Source organism: Ovis canadensis, chromosome 3 (assembly GCF_042477335.2).
Source record: "Ovis canadensis isolate MfBH-ARS-UI-01 breed Bighorn chromosome 3, ARS-UI_OviCan_v2, whole genome shotgun sequence".
Taxonomy (NCBI): domain Eukaryota; kingdom Metazoa; phylum Chordata; class Mammalia; order Artiodactyla; family Bovidae; genus Ovis; species Ovis canadensis.
Window position 1 is genome coordinate 35,292,055 of NC_091247.1, and position 16,560 is coordinate 35,308,614.

General features: G+C 37.3%; 1 protein-coding gene across 2 annotated transcripts in view; it reads left to right on the forward strand.

The window, feature by feature from the left end:
* Positions 1-16,560, forward strand: part of BABAM2 (BRISC and BRCA1 A complex member 2) — a 401,503-nt gene that overhangs the window by 356,562 nt on the left and 28,381 nt on the right. For both annotated transcript variants that reach the window (XM_069582871.1, XM_069582872.1), the window contains exon 11: positions 8,523-8,676. In XM_069582871.1, coding sequence (XP_069438972.1) covers positions 8,523-8,676 — 154 coding nt within the window. The remainder of the gene's footprint in view (positions 1-8,522; positions 8,677-16,560) is intronic.

Below are 16,560 nucleotides of genomic sequence, written 5' to 3' on the forward strand. Positions count from 1 at the left end.
TATCACCCCATGTGAGCTGTGGGAACTTCTCCCCTTCCCCTGTGACTGCCGGTGCTCAGGGCCCAGACACCTTCATTCTTCCCAGCACTCCGCCTTCCACTCAGCAAATCTGGGAGCAAAGGAGAGACTCAGTGGACCAGCTGACTGTGCCAGCCTGACAGTGTTCTCATGAGAGAATGTCCCCCTTCTCCAGTGCCTCTGTAAGCTGCATTCCAGGTTTTCTGCACCATTTTCTTCTATGTTATTTTATTTTTCTTTATAACTTTGGTGCCTTATTTTTCCCTGAAGACCATTCAACTTTCTAAACCCTCTTAGTTTTATAAATGCTCCCATTTAAAAAAATAATATTTCTTTGCACATATGTACAGGGATCATAGAAAACATACCCATGTACTTTAAAGACTAATAAAACACCACCGACTTCAGAAATGGAACAGTGCCAGTATCTTAGAAGCCCTAAGCGTGTCCCCCTCAGGAGTAACCACTCCCCTGAATTTTGTGTTTACATGATACTTCTATCACGTAGCATATACCCATAAACAATATATCATTATTTTTTCCTGTTTTTGAAATTTATGCAAATGGAACCATATTGATTGTCTTGTGCTGCTCTGAATATCAATGTCTGTGTGCTTTATTTGAGTATATAAAAAGTACCAAAACAAACACCATGTACCCACCTTGGCCAAATCTTAATATTTTGCTGGTAATTGCTTCTGCTTTTGTTTTCACTTTGTTTTTAAAGAAAGAGCACATTACTAATTTGGTTACATCCCCCTGAGTACCCCTCCATGATGCATTCCTATCCCTCTCTCCTTTCCCATTACCCCCAGAGGGAACTTCTTTCCTTAATCTGGTGTTTATCATTCCCGGGCACGTTTTTATACTTCTTCTACATAGGCATTCATAAGCAGTGTGTAATAACGTATGCATGTTTTTGGACTTTGTAAGTATATACTGGACACTGCTCATCTTTAACCTGCTTTTTCCTGAACATTATGTTCTTGAGGTTCGTCTGTGTTGGTGCATGTAGCCCTAGCTCGTTCGTTTGAACTGCTGTAAGGCATTCCATTGAGGAATGTACCACAGTCTGCTGTTGATGGACACTCTAAGATGTTTCCAATTTTTGTTATCACAAACAATGCTACAGCAAACCTTCTCCTACCTTCTTATGTATTTGTGGCAGTGTTTTAGGAGTGGGAATGCCGAGTTATGAAGTCTATACATCTTCACTTTTACTGTACAGGAGGTTATAGAAATTTATATTCTCATTGTCAGTGGTGAGAAATTCCAGTGTTCCACATCTTTGACAATACTTGGGGATTGTTGGTGTTCTTAATTTTTGCCAGTCTAATACGTATGAAATGGAATCTCCTTGAGGTTTATAATTTTGCATTTCCCTTAAATACTCCTTTAGTTCAACAAGCATTTATTGAGTGTCTCTCCTATGTTATGTCATGCCCTGTGCCAAGTGCTAAGCATATAAAATAACTAATTCATGACCCCTACCCCTAGGAGCACTCAACTTTTGTAGTAATTCCCAGCTTGGGAGGCATATCAGAGGCACTTCGGGTGCATTTTCAGGAACCAGAGGTCTGAGATGGGGCCCAAGGGTTAATTCCTTCGTGATGCAGACGTTGACTTCTAGTTGAGACCCTCTGAGCTCATGACAGGAGAAGCTTAGCTGATATGGTTCAGCCTGGGTTCATTTATGTGGCCAGGTAGGAGAACCTGGCTCTTCCTGGGCACACACTATGGCATCCCTTTCACAGTGAGATTCTTCCTGGAGTTTTGTGTGAATGGCTCATTGGGGGTCGGAATTATTAATTTGTCTCTGTAAAGTACCTCAAAAGCGAATGCTAAACAAAATGTAAGCAGGAACCAAATTTCCTATAACTTCACCTACCTGGGAAGTTAGCTGTAAACCTGGAAGGAAACGAACAACAGCAGGCAGAAGAGGAGGAGGAGATAGTATCTGAACTCCAAACAGTACCTGAACTGGAGCTCACACAGCATTGCTTGCCATCATACAGCCCCTGCTCCACACCAGGTCCCGGCCTACAGATAGAGAATCAACCATGCTGGCTCTCCAGGAGCTGAGACGCAGGCTGGGTGAAGCAGACAAAAGGCAGAGAGAAGAGGCAAGAGAGCGAGACCATACTGAGGCTGGGCTGGCCATGGTGAGAAGTGGCAAAGGAAAAGGAGCCAGAAATAAATGAAGTTTGTGGTCGGGGGGCGAACGGCACACACAAGCCAGTAGCACTGGGGACCTCAGCACCACCTCAAAGGCATGTCAGCTCTTTAACTGAACGGTTTTGGGGGTCTGGCTCGTGGTAGGAGGCATTTGTGAAAGAGCAAGTAAAGTCTTCTCTTTTTAAAAACTTTGTGTTTTATATGGGAATGTAGTTGATTAATAATGTTGTGTTAGTCTCAGGTGGACAGCAAAGTGATTCAGTTATATCAATACGTACACATACATCTATTCTTTCTCAAATTCTTTTCCCATGTTGGTTGTTACATAATATTCAGCAGAGTTCCCTGTCTATACAGTAGATTTTTGTTGGTTATCCATTTTAAATATAGCAGTGTGTACAGGTCAATCTCTAATTCCCTAACTACCCCTTCCCCCCCTTGTAATCATAAATTCATTTTCTAAGTCTGTGAATCTGTTTCTGTTTTGTAAATAAATTCATTTGTATCATTTCTTTTTAGAAGTGAAGTCTTATTAACACTTGAGACACTCATGTATAATGATCTTTTCATGTGTTGTTTGTCATCAAGAAAAGGCTAAATTCTTTTTAGTATGTTATTTTACTGAGATGTAAAGGTCTGTACAAAGTTTAGAAAGAGATCCATCAAAATAGTTAAACACTGTGAAAATTTATGCTGTAGTTAGAAATTTCACAAAAATAGAAGTGTATAAAACTAGACTGAAAGAAAAATACAAAGTAAGGAAAAGGACGAGTCAGAGGAAAGAATGAATGTTTATTTACTACCTGTTCTGTTTTTGTTCAATTGTTTCAACAATGCTATAAGAATTACTACCCTCATTTTTCAGGTGAGAAAAATCAAGAATCAAATAGATGAAATATTCTGCCTATGGTCTCACCACTAATAAATGAATAGGGCTCAGAATTGAAACGCATTTTTATCAGACTCCAAAGGCTGTGTATACTTTTTCCATCATATCGTGCTGTCACCTCCCATGCTAGGATTTTTAGCATTTACAGCAAAATCCAAGAAAGTTCAGGCTTTCGTTTGTTAATATTACTACACCCCAAAGGTCATCTGTTTACATGATCAAATCACACAAAAAAGTGAAAAATTGAAACCAACGAATTAAAATGTGGTTAATATTTGGTCTCTTTGGTCACTTACATGTAAGGCCATGATGATAAAAAAGAGACTCCATTTGCTTTTTAATGCCTTGAGTGGGGACACTTCTGAATTGGAAAACTTGTCTTTTCTGTTTCTTATAGGTGAGTGTTTTGGATATGTGGTAGTTAGCTTTCTAATGGTTTGGATCCCTGTGTCTCAGAGGTTTAGTGTGTAGTTAGTAAGATCAGGGGTGGTCAGTCAGTAAGTGGCAACTTCCCTAATTGGTTCTGTGCTCACTGCGGGGAAAGCCTGGGAATGAGACATGTACAAACTGCTCTTAAGAAGAATTGACCTGAGATGGAATCATCGTCTAAAGGGGAGTTTACAGCCAGTCAACATGGGGTTAAAACTAGCTCCTATTGAGGCTTCGAGGAACTGGAGGAGGACTGGAAATCGAAAGGTAACCATAGCCACCACAAAGTGAATCCATGAAGCATCTTCCCTATAGCCCAAGCACACAAGAATACAGAGCTGGGAAGGTTTGGAGGAATGAAATAATGGCTGACTTATGAATAATGATGAAAATATTTGATGATGCGACTCTCAGGGAAGCAATTATGGTTAACCCCTCGTTTGTCTGGCATTTTCAAGGGTTGAACTGTCCCACATAACTGAATTTTCCAGACAGCTAAAACTTTCCTATTTATGCGCCTTGAATGTTTTTAACCATGCTTGATGGAAATATTTCTGAAATAGATTATACAATTATCCTGCCTTCTTGAACAGAAGCTGCAAGGAATAACATTTCCTTTAGTTTCCTTGCACTGCAGGTCCAAGAAGACCTGATTTAAAAAGTTGAAATAGTTAGGTCTTGTAATCGTCTGACAAAACAAGGAATCCAGAGCTGGGCAGTGCCAGAGAGAGATGAATTCGACAGCTCAGTGACGTCAGGCTGACTTTCCGCTCATGGTCACGAGATGAGTGCCAGCTCCAAGCCTCAAGATCTCACATGATAAGATCTAGGCAAAAATGAAATGGGGGCTTCTCCATATGTGTCTTAAATTAGAACAAGATTTCTCAGAGACCCCTGGCCGACTTCCACTCGGGTCCCATTAGCAGAATTGAATCACATTTCTTTGCCTTGGTTTTATAGAAGGTTGAGGGAGTGAATGCTCTCCGACTATGGGAGGAGGTGTCTGAACATATAAAAGAAGATGGAGAATGGCTGTTGGTTAGGCAACCAAGAGTGTTGGCCCCGTTACCAAGATTGGGAGTGAACATCACTATGTATGGTAATAGCTTGAGGGAACGATCAAGCTCTTTGTTCCTACACTGAATCGCGTTCCCCACCCCCACAACTGGGATGCTTTGTGATTTCCTAAGTCTGCTTTTATTTATTATTCTCTCTCAGTGCTTTGTGCCAGACTGCTAGTTATCACTATTTTCTGTTAATGTCCCTTGTTCTAATCTTGCCATAATTAGATTTTTTTCTTTTTCCTGGAAAAACCATATGATCAAACTTGTTAGAACAAAGCCTGAAATGTTGAGTATCTGGCAGCTGTCCTGTGGATCGGATACACAATGTGGCATTTTTCTTTTGGCTGTTCAGTGTCATTTTTCCATTGTTGAGGTCTGAGGCTGGGAAGTGAAGTTTCTCGAGAGTCTTGTGAACTTAGATAAAACTAATGAAGTCTTCTGGTGCAAGGATGAGGACATAGGAGCAGTTAAGCATATTTACTAGAGAAGATAAAACCATCAGAACTTCAGCATGGTTTGGAGAGAGGCGGCAAAGTTTCTCAGTGCATCTGGCGCCTCTCAAAGCTGCACGGTGGGCAGTTCTCTGGGACTGTGACCAGTAGAACCTGTCACTGCTGTGACCGTCCAGCATGAGGCAAGCTGGTGCAGAACTTAATTATTCCTGCCTTCTGCCAGGGCGTCAGAGCCCTGTGAGCAACTCCTGTGAAGTGCCCAGGTTGAGCAGAATTAGCAGTGTTTGAGTGTGACTCGTTTCAACAAGTTCTTGAAGAAAATAATGCTTAGAAAATGGCTGTTGAAAATTATACTGAACAAGAAGGGGACCATTTCTTCTGTGGCTCAAGAGCTGGGCAAAATTCAGTCTCTGAATCCAGAAAGAAGAAAATAGGAAGCACTTGTGAAAACAACGCTGACAATGAGTAACTGAATCCAATGGAATGATGCTACTCTGGGAATCAAACCTGAGCTAGTAGAGGAGTTGGATTCTAAGAAAGCAGATGTTCAGTTGCTCAGATTTAACATGGCTGAGACGACTAGCCCAAACTGCTCAGAAGCTTAGGAGTTTCTTAAAGCGAGTTAGCTGTTTGAAGGCTCAGCAGTCATTATTTTAATGTTTCAGAAAAATCATGACGTAGCCTGTAGGCAAAATGTAAAGTGTCAGAAGCATTTGGGGATAAGGAAAACAAATTTTGTTTTGTTTTTTTAATTCTAACTAACTTGTATCATTCAAATCATTCTTATAAGAAAAATGCAAAGTATTTCTCATAGGTATTTTAGTTATTAACTCCTTCTTAGAACATTTTTAAAGAAGTCATCCTTCTACTGACTACAGACTGATTCAGGCAGGATACGCCCTCATTAAACTGAGCAAGATATTTATATTTTTTAAATTTATTTTCTCATGTGAATTAATATGTGGATTACCAACTTTTATCTTTGAAGGACTCTGATCAGTCCTACCCCTTCTAATGATGTAGCCACTGTGTTAAGTTTTAGTACTGACTCCAGCTACACTTTTTAAGAAAAATCTCCATGGCAAAATAATCATGTAATCAAATACTTTTGGGGAAAATCTTGGTACATATCAGCTAACAGTTTTTTTTAAATCAGAGTAACTCACTCATTTAGGTAAATAAAATTATGTTTATATTTTGAATTGTTCCTGGTCTTAATTGGGCATATAGTGGGTCAGAGTGGATGTTTCAGGACTAGATGGGAAAATCATTTTTTAGCCTATCAAAATACCAGTGGCTCATTTTCTACAAAACAAAATAACAGGAACAAAAAAAAATGCATTTCAGCCCTAGAAAGCTGATAGCTTAAGAGTCATGAAGCTTCTGATACTATCTATATTGCTTGGATACTGAATGATGACTGTACTTACTTTGAATTGGTAAATTATTGCCATTGAATTTTATTATTGAAAATTACTGCTGTTTTAAAGGGAAACTTGCATGTTAAATACTTCGCACCAATGCTATAGCTATTGCTTTGGAGATTAATCTGAATCTCATTTTATGTATGAAACATATAAAATATAAACATGGTTGAAGTCAAATTAAAGTACATGTGAATAGGCATTTTTTTCTAAAATTAATCAGAGGAAATGAAGTGAGTAATCAGAAGAGAGATAAAGTTTTGGAAAACAATATTTATTCTAAATGACTGAAGATATTTCATATCAAACTCTGTAAGATGAAAGGATTCAAAAGGGTTTTTTGAACCTAAGTGCTTATCACGTGAATTAGTGTGTTTTTCATGTTTTGTATTATTCCTATATGTTACCAGATTTTTGCTTTGGCACAGACATGTATTGAAACTGCATTGAGGCACTTGGAAAATGTGACTAAAGAGTGGACATTCAAAATCCTGCCACTTTTCTTTGGTTGGGGGGTGATTCATCTGTAGAAACCCCCTACAGCACTGAGTCAGAGTCAGATATACTCAGAGGCCTAAGAGGCCTTACCAGCTGGACAGTTTTTTGTTTTTTAAGTTTGCTGCAAACCTAACTTCCTTCAAAAAATCATTTTGGATACTTGGTGGGCCTGTTCCAAGTCAAAGGTCACCCTAACTGACTTGGTGATACATGTATAGCTATCTAATATATCTTTTTCTTTCCTATATTTGCCTCATGGAACCAAAAGGATGAACCCTGTACATCCTTCACAGTAGAGACTTTAGCTTACTAAGTTGTAATTTTGACATAGTGAGCAGTAAACCCAAGAGCAAAAGGCAATGTGAGCCAGTGGAAGGAGCTTAGGATTTAAATTACAGGACTAGATTTGAGTCCTGCCTCTGTGTAGCTGTGGTATGAACAAGTTAATAAACCTTTTGGAGCCTCAAGTATGTCATTTATTAAATGCAGCTGGTGAAAATAATGTCTGCTTCAAGGAATTATAGGTATCAAATTAGATAAAGTATATAAAAGTACTCTGTAAAGCTAGGAAAGTCTATACACATTTTTCTTGTTGTTCTTTTTTTAAATGGATGTGCCTATTCTGTGTCCTCAAAGTGAGTAACATTTACAGAAATACATATTATATGCCTTGAGGAATTTGACATTGAAACAGTCTGTGTTTTTAGTGATAGTTTGCCTGAACTGAAAATAGGAAGTCATTTTATTTTTAAAAATGGAATTAAAGGATCCCCAAATGAACATAAAGCACATAATATTTTGTAAATAGCAAATATTAAAATCAGTATATACTAAAACAGTAGACATATGTAGTCCCTGTGACATTCCATTAAGCAGCTGATACTGATTGAGGAGATATATATGGTAACATATACAGAAGAACGGAAAACTGCTCAGTATCAAAGTTCACTGCTAGATTGAAAGTGAAGTGATATACTTTGTTTTTTCTGGTGGCCCAGTTGCCATCTCCTGTAGAAAAGAAAGATCATCATTTGCCCTCTTGATCACCTTTCCAAATCCATTCTTTAAGAACAGTCTTCTTCAAATTCTGGATGAGAAAGACACTGCCCAGCCTTTGATGAGTTTATGATATAATAGATACTTAAAAGAGATATACAATTAATTTCTCTGTGAATACTGGACAGGTAATAAGTGCCACAGCAGTTCAGGGAGCTGGGGTTGCCCAGTCTCTGCGACCATTTCCTAGTACTCTTTCAGCACTTACCTACACATCATGCCTCATATTGGTTAAATTTTTATTTATGGGTGATTTGCCTCTCTACCTAGGTTATAAACTCCTTGAAGGCAGGGAAGACACCTTGTCTTGGATTGGCCAAAAAGTTTGGAAAACCCAAATGAACTTTTTGGCCAACTCAATATTTCTTGGGTTCTCTCTCCATACCTGTTACCTAAGCGTCAACCAGTGTTTATGGTTTAAGTAGAGTCTTGTACCCACCATTCGTATTTAGCCAAAAAATGTGTATTAAGATGCATTTAAGCCCTAACTATCTTTTCCTTTCTTCTGTCTTTACAGTTGACCTGCCCCTGTTTTTCCCTCGAGATCAGCCAACTCTCACATTCCAATCTGTCTATCACTTTACCAACAGTGGACAGCTTTATTCCCAGGCCCAGAAGAACTACCCATACAGCCCACGATGGGATGGAAATGAAATGGCCAAAAGAGCAAAGTAAGTGAATCATTGTTTTTGTTGTTGTGTTATTTGGCTGTGTTGGGTCTTAGTTGCGCACGAGGGATCTTCGTTGCATCTTGTAGGATCTTTCCTTGCAGTGTATGGACTCTCTATCTGAGGCACACAGGCTCAGTAGTTACAAAGGTGCTTGGGCTTAGTTGCTCCATAGCATGTGGGATCTTAGTTCCCCATCAGGAATTGAACCTTCTTCCCCTGCATTGCAATGCGGATTCTTAACCCCTGGGCCATCAGGGAAGTCCGCTGAATCAATTGTTATTTCTTGCAAATAAGTAACATATGTTTATCTAGTCCAGGGGTTGGCAAGCTACTGCCCTGTGCCTGTTTTTATAAATAGAATTTTATTGAAACATAGCCATACCCATTTTTAAACTTATCTTCTGTGGCTGCTTTCATGCAACAACTGCAGGATGAATAGCTGAAACAGACCACATATGGCCTGGAAAGCCAAAAGTAATTGCTGTTTGGCCCTTTATAGAAAAAATTAGCCAACTCCTCTTCTAGCCTCATCAGGTAGATTGTCTTTTTTAAAAAAAAAAAATTGGGTTACAGGACATCTCTGAAATCTACCTTTCTATTTAGATTAGATTCTATTTACTAGTTGGGAATTGGAGTTATGTATAAACGGTGTCTATGATGAAAATATTGACAGCTGCTTTCTCATTTTTTTAAATGGGAAATTCCAGCAGATAGTAAACAAATAGAATTTTGGTCTTGTTAGTCAACATGTGGATGTAGTACCTAGTTTTTCATATGGAACTGTAAAGCCTTTGAAGGAACAGAGTGAGTTATATTCCTCATTGCATCTTTGCAGCCATTGCCCAGAGTAGGGCCTGCATCATCTTCGAATAAATGGCTATACAAATAACTTCAGTTCAGTTCAGTTCAGTTCAGTCACTCAGTCGTGTCCGACTCTTTGCGACCCCATGAATTGCAGCACGCCAGGCCTCCCTGTCCATCACCAACTCCCGGAGTTCACTCAGACTCACGTCCATCGAGTCAGTGATGCCATCCAGCCAGTGATGCCATCCAGCCATCTCATCCTCTGTCATCCCTGTCTCCTCCTGCCCCCAACCCCTCCCAGCATCAGAGTCTTTTCCAGTGAGTCAAATAACTTAGAACTATTAATATCCTTAGGGAAATAAGTTGGGAATTTGAGGTTGAAGTTTAGCTGGAGTTTGGAATTTAGAGATATAACTATTGCACTTGAACCTCTCTATAGAAAGTGTTCCCCAGTCATATGGAATAGGTAAATATAAATGCAGAATGTTTTTTATAGGTAAGACTTTAGTATCTGGAGCACCAGTCGTCTTCATGAACCATGGCCTTCCTAGACTGAAGCAACAGTGAGTGGGTCAGTGTCATAGTTTCCAAAAATAAATTATAGAGTGGCAGGTGGTTATTACTTTATCATACAGCTGTATGCTCACACCTATGATTCCAGCTAAAGGATGTTCAGATCCAAAGAATTACAGAGATGAAGAATATCGATTCAGCATCCTCTTCATTGCTCATCCAGTATTCATTGAGCATCTCCCATGTTCCAGGCAGTGTGCCCAAGGCTGGGGATACGGTGATAAACAAATCAGAAATTTTCCATGTCATCATGGAATTTATAGCCCAGCAGGAGAGATCAAAGCGTTTATGATATCAAACCAACTTGTGATGGTTTTTTAAAGTGTGTACTAGTAAAACCTGGCCTTCCAGACCTAGAACGCTCTTGATTGGTAAGGCTTCTTGCTCGTTTCTTCCCTGCTGTGGGTTCTCTTTCGTTCCCCAGGTACCCCCTGGCATCTCCATACTTTCTGTAGTACAAGGCTTTCACTCACAGCAGAGTTGGGACTCTTTTAAATAATGACAGGACAACTTTCTCTAGAAACCCAGATTGCCTCAGATTCATATGTGGAATCCAGAGCTGTTGTTGTCTGAACCTTCAGTGTGCCCTTCCTCCCTGTGTTTTCCCTTTTTGTCCACAATGCCCAAGTCTGAAATTCTATTTAAGGGAAAAAACAAACACACGCAAAGGTAACTAATGACGATGAGTAAGACTTACTTATCATGAAATAAACTTGGAAAGGGGGATTATGAAATAAGTTTTATGTTTGAGGAATTGCAGTTTAATTTTCTGGGCTTTCCCTGGGTCTACATAGAATCTGCCATTAAAAGATGGGCTGTTATTTGTGGTATGTGCTGTGGAGTCTAAACTAGACGTGTTTTTGTGGTTTCCATGGCAAAGTTATCTCCTTGTGTGTGTGTATGCTTATGTGCATGTGTGTGCCCATAGACACACATGCTTTTTCAGTAAACTTTTTAGCATGTATGAATTTAGTCTTTAAGGAGTTGCAGACCAAAGCCTATGATTTCAGTGTAGGCCTGTCGTAAGTGAGGCCTGTTTATCTTAACAGATTGGTTCAGAATTGCAAGAGACATTTGCTTTACATTACCACCAGCCTAAAGAAAACATCTGAAGTAGTGTTTTTAAAAAATCTGCCTTCTACTGTAGTGAAGATGGATCCATTTTAAGTGTAATAAAAGAGAAAGTCAGCTCTTGCTAGAAAGAAGTAGTTTAAAAACTCCCTTCTTAAACTGATCCGAGTAACTTCCCTGAGCTGTGTCAGAAGTCCAGGTAGTGGATAAGCACAACCAGAGAACTTCCCTGCAGTACAGACTAGAGATTGGGGGAGAAGGTGAAGAGACAGGACAGAAAGAGACAGAGGCCAACTGCAGCGTTCCTTGCACTCCCTGCTTCTTTGTCCTGTGAAAATGCTGTATGCACACAGTGCGCACAAGGCTGTAATTCACTTGGAGAGCTCTGCCCAGGCCATAAACACTCTCATGGTTTATGAACAGCACTAGAGCCCGTGGAGTGGAGTCAGCTGTCTATTCCCTCCCATAGAGCAGAATTCTAAACATGTGAACTCAGAAAGGCCACTTTCTGGCACTGACCAGAGCTTCTCCTGTGACTTGTACTTCTTGCTCATGGCTGTCCAGCAAGTTCTGTCCTCACAAGTGAATCCCGTCTGCTGGGTGAGCACAGGCTTTGGGGTCATGTGCTCCCCAGTTCCCATCACAAGTTCTAATCTGTAAGCTCTGTCACCTTGGGCAGGGCTATTAATCTTCCCAAACTTCATCCTGAAAAACAAGACTGTACTCCTCCCTATGATAGGCTTGAGGCGAAGGGTCAGTCAGGGGGTGGACATGGAGAGGACCCTTGGTTGGATTTAACTTCCTCTTTGACTTACAGTACCTTTGCCTGCTTCTTTCCTCCTGCTCTCTTTCTGCTCCTGCAAATCTCCTCTTCCTTCCACAGTCTTCCTTATGGTTTTCCATCCATGTTAACTTACAGGCAGTTCTTTCACCTCTCTCCAGTTTGGGTTGACCTATTGGTCATAGACTGCTTTGAAATCTCATTTGTATTGTTCTTTGCTTTTTTACATCTTTGTATACATCTCATTTCCTTCATCAACCTGTGAGTCCTTTGAAGGCAAGGGTTTTCTTTTAAAGATATCTTTATCATTTAAACGTATTTATTGTAGCATAATTTAGGTACACTTATAATTTACATACAGTGAAGTAGACAGATTCAAGTGTAACTTTTGATGGAGTTTTGACAGTTACCTTCTACCCCTTTCCAGTTAGTCTCCTCACCCCCAAAACAATGCTTTTTTCTATCATCATGTCTTAGTTTTTCCTCTTCTAGATGGTTCTTATAAATGGAATAATACAGATTGTACTCTTTCATGTCTTTTGTGTTCAACATAATTAATTTTAAACTTATCTGTTGTGGCATTGCTTCTTTTTCCTGCTGAGTAATATTTTATTATCTGAATATACTATAATGTACTAATCCATTCATCTGCATATGTGTGTTTAGGTTGTTCCCAGTTTGGGGATTTTTATGAATACAGCTGCTATGAACTTTCTTACATGAGTTTTTAATAGACATGCTTTCAATTCTGTGGGTAGATAATTAGAAGTGGGAATGTGTGTATGATGAACTTTATAAGAAACTAACCACCTTTTTCATAATCGTTGTTCCAGTTTGTACTCCCACCATTAATATGTCAGGTTCCAGTTGTTGCATATCCTCTCCAACACTTGGTATTGTCAGTCTTTTTAATTTTAGCTATTCTACAGGGAGTGAAGGGATATCACATTGAGCTTTTAATTTTAGTATTCTAATGATTACTGATAAGCATATTTTCATGTGCTTATTGGTATAAGTGTTTGTTCAATTTTGTGTATTTTTAATCAGGTTGTTGGTCAGTTTATTATTAAGTTTTAAGAGTTCTTTATATATTTGTCAGAAATATGTATTACAAATTATTTTCTCCCAATCTGTGGCTTGCTTTTTCATTTTCTTAACAGTATCTTTTGATGAGCAGAAAATTTTTAATGAAATCTATTTTATCAGTGTTTTATTTTTATGTTAATATTTTTGTATCCTCATAATTATTTGCCTTCCTCAAATGCCTGAAGAGATTCTCCTCTGTCTTTCTCTAAAGCTTTGGTTTTGGTTTGACATTTAGGTCTATAATCCATCTCAAATTCATTTTGGGGTATGGTATGAGGTAGAAGCTGAAGTTAATTTTTTTGTTTAAATATCTCCAGCTATTTAAGCAACATTTGTTGAAATTACCTTCATGCCTTTAGCAAAATAAATAGACCATATATAAGTGGGTCTGTTTCTGGATATTCTTTTCTATCTAGTTTTCTGTTTATATACCAATAGTTCTTAAAGTCAGGAAATATAAATTCTCCAACTTTATTCTTTCTAAATATTGTTTTGGCTATTTTAAGTCCTTTATATTCCTGTGTAAATTTTAGAGTCAGTTTGCCAATTCCAACCCCAACTTTCAAAAAAGACCTGCTGAGATTTTGATTGAGATGGCATTGAATCTGTCAATGAAGAACTGACTGACATTTTAACAATACTGAGTTTTCCAATCAACAACATGATTTTTGTTTAGATCTTCTATATTTTATCTCAGATATGTCTTAAGATTTCATGTGGAACTCTTGTATATTTTTAGCATTTTTGCTTTTATTGTGAATGATAGTTTTTCAGATTTCATTTTCCAGTTGTTGCAGGTATATAGGAATACAAATGACTTTTCTCTATTAACTTTTCTAAATTTATAATCCTACCAAGTTCTAGTAGCTTTTTTGTAGATTTCTTAAGATTTTTTACATAAACAGTCATATCATCTGTACACAGCTTTACTTCTTTCTTTCCAGTGTTTATAATCTTTCTGGTTTTTTTGTTTCTTTTTTTTTTTTTAAACCTTCTGTACTGACTGGGACCTCCAGTTCATTGTTGTACACAAGCGCTATGAGCAGACATTTGGCTTTATATATCCCCTTAAGGTTAATGTTAGCATTAGGTTTTACTTAGATGTCTTTAGCAGATTAAAGAAATTCCCCTATATTCCTGCTTTGCTGAGAGATTTTTATCATGGCTGAGTATTAAACTCTGTAGCATGCTTTTTCTGTATCTATTGACATGATCCTGTGTTTTTTCTTTTTTCTGTTAAAATGGAGAATTACATTCATTAGTTTTTGATTGTTAGACCAACCTTGCATTCCAGCAATAGATAAACCCTTCTGAGTCATGATACTTTATCCTTTTTTATATTATTTGATTCAATTTGCTAAAATTGCATTGAGAATTTTATATCTATGTTCATGAGTCATAGTGGTCAGAAGTTACTTTTCTTGTATTGTCCTTATTAGACTGTTATAGTAGCACTAAACTGGCTTCATAAAATGAATTGACAAGTTTCCCTGCCTCCTCTGTTTTCTGAAAGAGTTTGTGTAGGTTTTGCGTTATTTTTTTCCTCAATGTTTGGTAGAGTCTATTTGTGGAAAAAAATTAAATGTCTGTACTACATATAGAGATATTCAGATGTTTACAGTTTCTCCTGTTAGTTTTAGCAAGTTGTGGGTTATTTTTAAAAGAAATTTATCCATCATATTTAAGTTGTTGAATTGATTGGCATGAAATTGTTTATGGTATTGTCTTACTTTCCTTTTAATATCTGTAGGATATAGTGATATAGCTTCTTTTATTCCTTAGAGTGAAAATTTGTATCTTTATCCTCTTATCCCCTTTTCTTTAAAAAAAAATCTAGTTAGGGGTTTATCAGTTTTTCTAATCTTTTCAAAGAAGCAGCCTTTTACTTTGTTGATTTGTTTCCTGTGGTTTGTTTTCCATTTTGTTCATTTATGCTTTTATCTTTATTATTTCCTTTGACTTATTTTCAATTTAATTTCTTCTTTTTCAGTTTTCATTTCTCAAAACGGAAGTTTAGATCATTGATTTTAATCCTTTCTTCTTTTTTAATATAAGCCTTTAAAGCTATAAATTTCTGCCTAAAAGGTTTGCTTTAGCTGTCTCTCTCAAATTTTGATATGTTGTTTTTCTTTATCATTTTGTTAGAAAATTTTTTAAATTTCTTTTGTGATTTCTTTTTGGACCATGAGTTATTTATAATTGTGCTGCTTGAATTTCAAATGTTTGGGGACTTTTCTAGATGTTTTATTGTTACTGATATCTAATTTCTATTTTGGTCAGTTATAATCTGTATGGACTTAATCCTTTGAAATCTGTTGCGATTTGTTTTATGACTCAACACGTAGTCTATCTTGATAAATAGTCCATGTGAACTTGAAAAAAATGTATATCCTGCAATTTTGAGTATAGTGTTTTGGGTACGTATTAGTTACTTGTTAGTAGTATTCAGTCTTCTGTATCCTTTTTTTGTGTGTTTTTTATTATATCAGCTACTGAAAAGAGGTGTTAAAATCCCACCTATGATTTTAGATACGTTTATTTCTTCTTTTAGTTCTGTCATTTTTTTGCTTTTTGGATTTTGAAGGTTTGTTATTTATGTACATACATATTTGGAATTGTTACATCTTCTTGATAAATTGACCCTTCTATCATTATGAAATGACTCATGCTATTTCTGATAATACTCCTTCACTTGAATTCTGCTGGGTGTAATATGAATCTAGTTTCACCAGCATTCTTGTACTTATTTTTTGCATGGTATATCTTTTTTCATCCTTGTTCTTTCATCCTGTATGTGCCTTTATATGTCAAGAAAACCTTTTATAGGTTGTTTTTTAAAATCTAGTTTGATAATCTCTGCCTTTTAATTGGAGTATTTCATTCATTTACATTTCATATTATTAATGAGCTGGTTGCATATAAGTCTGCCTTCTTCCTATTTGTTGTTTAATTTCCCCTGTTCTTTATTCCCTTGTTGTTCCCTTCCAAATGTTTCATTTGATTTATTTGAGAATTTTTTAGTATACCATTCTGTCTTATCTTGGTCTTTAAGTATCTCTATGTATCATATTTTAGTTTTTAACACACTAAAACACATTTTAATTTGTCTCCATCTATGATGAATTAATACTGCAACATTTCAAGTGTAATGTAGAAACCTAAAACAGTATAATTCTCTTTATATCTTCTGCTGTCCTTTGATATATCTTCTTATATCATGAATCCCACAATATATTGTTGTTACTTTGGCTTTAAATAGTCAGTTGACTTTTAAAGAATTTTAGAAAAGAAAGAAAGGTTATGCTCCACTTTATTTGGTGATTTCCAAATAAAGGTAATGGAAAATATATTTCCCCTCCAAAAAGAAAAAAAAAATGTCTTATTTTTAAATGTCTTCTTTGGAACAAGCCATCAGAGAGCCATGTCCAGCCTGTATGCAGAGGACATCGACACTCTCAGTCACCAAGAAAAGATATACCTACATGACATCCAGGCACCTCTGCCTGCCCTGTGGACTTTGCCATTTATCATGCACCCTCACATACGTTCTTGAAATCATCACTGTAGTC